Below are 1,990 nucleotides of genomic sequence, written 5' to 3'. Positions count from 1 at the left end.
AGTACCTATGTACCTACCTAATTTGTTTAATATTCAGTTTATTATTATTCTTGATTTGATTTTTTGATTTTACTTTCATGTAATGATTTTAAATCAAGACTAGAGCCCGTTCTCCCTTTATTTCCAATATAATGTTTAAGTCACCCATCCATTTATTGGCCTTGCTCGGCGTAGCTTAACATAGGTAACGCTAAAACCGGTCTTAAAATAACGACTGAAGTGTTATCTAAAACTTTCTCGCTTTGAGTTCATAGGTCATCGCGACAAATTTCAAGATCAGACAGAGCTCATTTGTGTGAGAAAATGTGAAAAAAATCCCGCAAAAACCAGTTTTTTTGGTTTTTTGGCTTTATGGTTTTCTGGACAAAATTTGCACCACCATTTTCGTGATCCTGGTAAAAAGACCTTTAATTTGATATATAGGTCGACCAGGTTTGGATAAGTCCTTCTATGGGGACAGACTGACTGACTGACTGACAGACAGACAGACACCGAAGCGAACACAATAGTCCGTCCACTATATCTTTTATTATTAGTAATAATAAAGGAAGGACGGACTAAAAATGAAGCTCGAGGGTGGGGGGGGGTCCCTCGGCTCCCCCTAAATACGTTTTAATCTCATTTTCTAACAACCGACGAGGAACCTGCGTAGATAAATAAAGCTCAATTTAGATCACCAATGTACACGTTTATAATTTATTATGGCTAAAAATGAAGCTCGAGGGTGGGGGGGGGTCCCTCGGCTCCCCCTAAATACGTTTTAATCTCATATTCTAACAACTGACGAGGAACCTGCGTAGATAAATAAAGCTCAATTTAGATCACCAATGTACACGTTTATAATTTATTATGGGCCTTGATAGCTTGATACCTTTATTATCTCTCAACATTTCTTTGTTTTTTTCTTTTCTTTTCGACATGGAGATGGAGTGGATTCTGAGCTTCGTTTCCTTTCACATACTTTCTTTGCACAGGAATACAAGCACGAGGATATTGCATCATCCTCACTTTCACTCTTACTCTTCTTTCTTTTACTCGGGGGGGTCCCTCGGCTCCCCCTAAATACGTTTTAATCTCATTTTCTAACAACCGACGAGGAACCTGCGTAGATAAATAAAGCTCAATCTAGATCACCAATAATGTACACGTTTATAATTTATTATGGGGCTTGATACCTTTATTATCTCTCAACATTTCTTTGTTTTTTTCTTTTCTTCTCGACATGGAGATGGACTGGATTCTGAGCTTCGTTTCCTTTCACATATTTTCTTTGCACAGGAATACAAGCACGAGGATACTGCATCATCCTCACTATCACTCTTACTCTTCTTTCTTTTACTTTTCTCAGGACTTTTGTACCAGTCCTGGAGTACCCAAGGTCGACAACTTTTATCCTTGGGTTGTTTCTTAGGAGGCTTGTCATCACCGCTTGATATACAGGGTTCAGAGGTCTGGGCCAGCTTGGGTTTCTTGGTGTAGTCTGGTTTGGTGCAGTCTGGTTTTTCAGCCCGTAAATTCTCCACTGAAGCAGCAGCTCGACTTCCACTAGAACTAGACCGACCTCTCTTATTATCCATATAGACTTTAGCGTTCCTGATGAAGACGAAGGTGGGGTTGAGAGTTACATTGGTGGTTCTGGTCATATTGGAGGTACAACTGCGACGATCCCCTGATGAACTACTCCTATCACGTGGTTTTTTAGGTTGAATAATGGTAATGGAACGATGTGACCTTGGACTTCTAGGAGATTGTGCGCTTGAGGAACTCCCTGCCTCAGTGTCATTATCATCACATGGTAGTATAACGTTTAGGATGTTAGACCAAATATCCGTCAGAAAGCTCAAGTGATTTGGACGTTTCTGTGGCTCTGTATAATCTACATGTCTTGACTCAGGAGGTATTTTAGGTCTGTTGTGTTTAGACTGAGGTGGTGTTGGTGTATATCTGTTGGAATCACGGTTGCCCCTCATTCTCACATCATTGTCATGAT

General features: G+C 40.2%; 1 protein-coding gene across 3 annotated transcripts; it reads right to left on the bottom strand.

Moving 5' to 3' along the window:
• Positions 1-855: 855 nt before the first annotated feature.
• On the bottom strand, positions 856-1,981 carry LOC103522670. 3 transcript variants are annotated; one of them, XM_026832691.1, is made up of 2 exons: positions 1,176-1,981; positions 856-871 (listed from the first exon to the last, which is right to left on the bottom strand). In XM_026832691.1, exon 1 carries the CDS (start codon positions 1,968-1,970, stop codon positions 1,188-1,190), a length of 783 nt encoding a protein of 260 aa, XP_026688492.1. In that variant the 5' UTR covers positions 1,971-1,981; the 3' UTR covers positions 856-871; positions 1,176-1,187. The 3 variants fall into 3 exon arrangements, with proteins under 3 accessions (XP_026688492.1, XP_026688491.1, XP_008485989.1); XM_026832690.1 differs by having other exon boundaries at positions 859-1,003; positions 1,308-1,981; XM_008487767.2 differs by lacking the exon at positions 856-871 and adding an exon at positions 914-950.
• Positions 1,982-1,990: the final 9 nt, after the last annotated feature.

This window comes from Diaphorina citri, unplaced genomic scaffold (genome assembly GCF_000475195.1).
Source record: "Diaphorina citri unplaced genomic scaffold, Diaci psyllid genome assembly version 1.1 scaffold10165, whole genome shotgun sequence".
Taxonomy (NCBI): domain Eukaryota; kingdom Metazoa; phylum Arthropoda; class Insecta; order Hemiptera; family Psyllidae; genus Diaphorina; species Diaphorina citri.
Note: the sequence above shows the minus strand (reverse complement) of the source record. Positions and strands in the feature narration are given on the sequence as shown.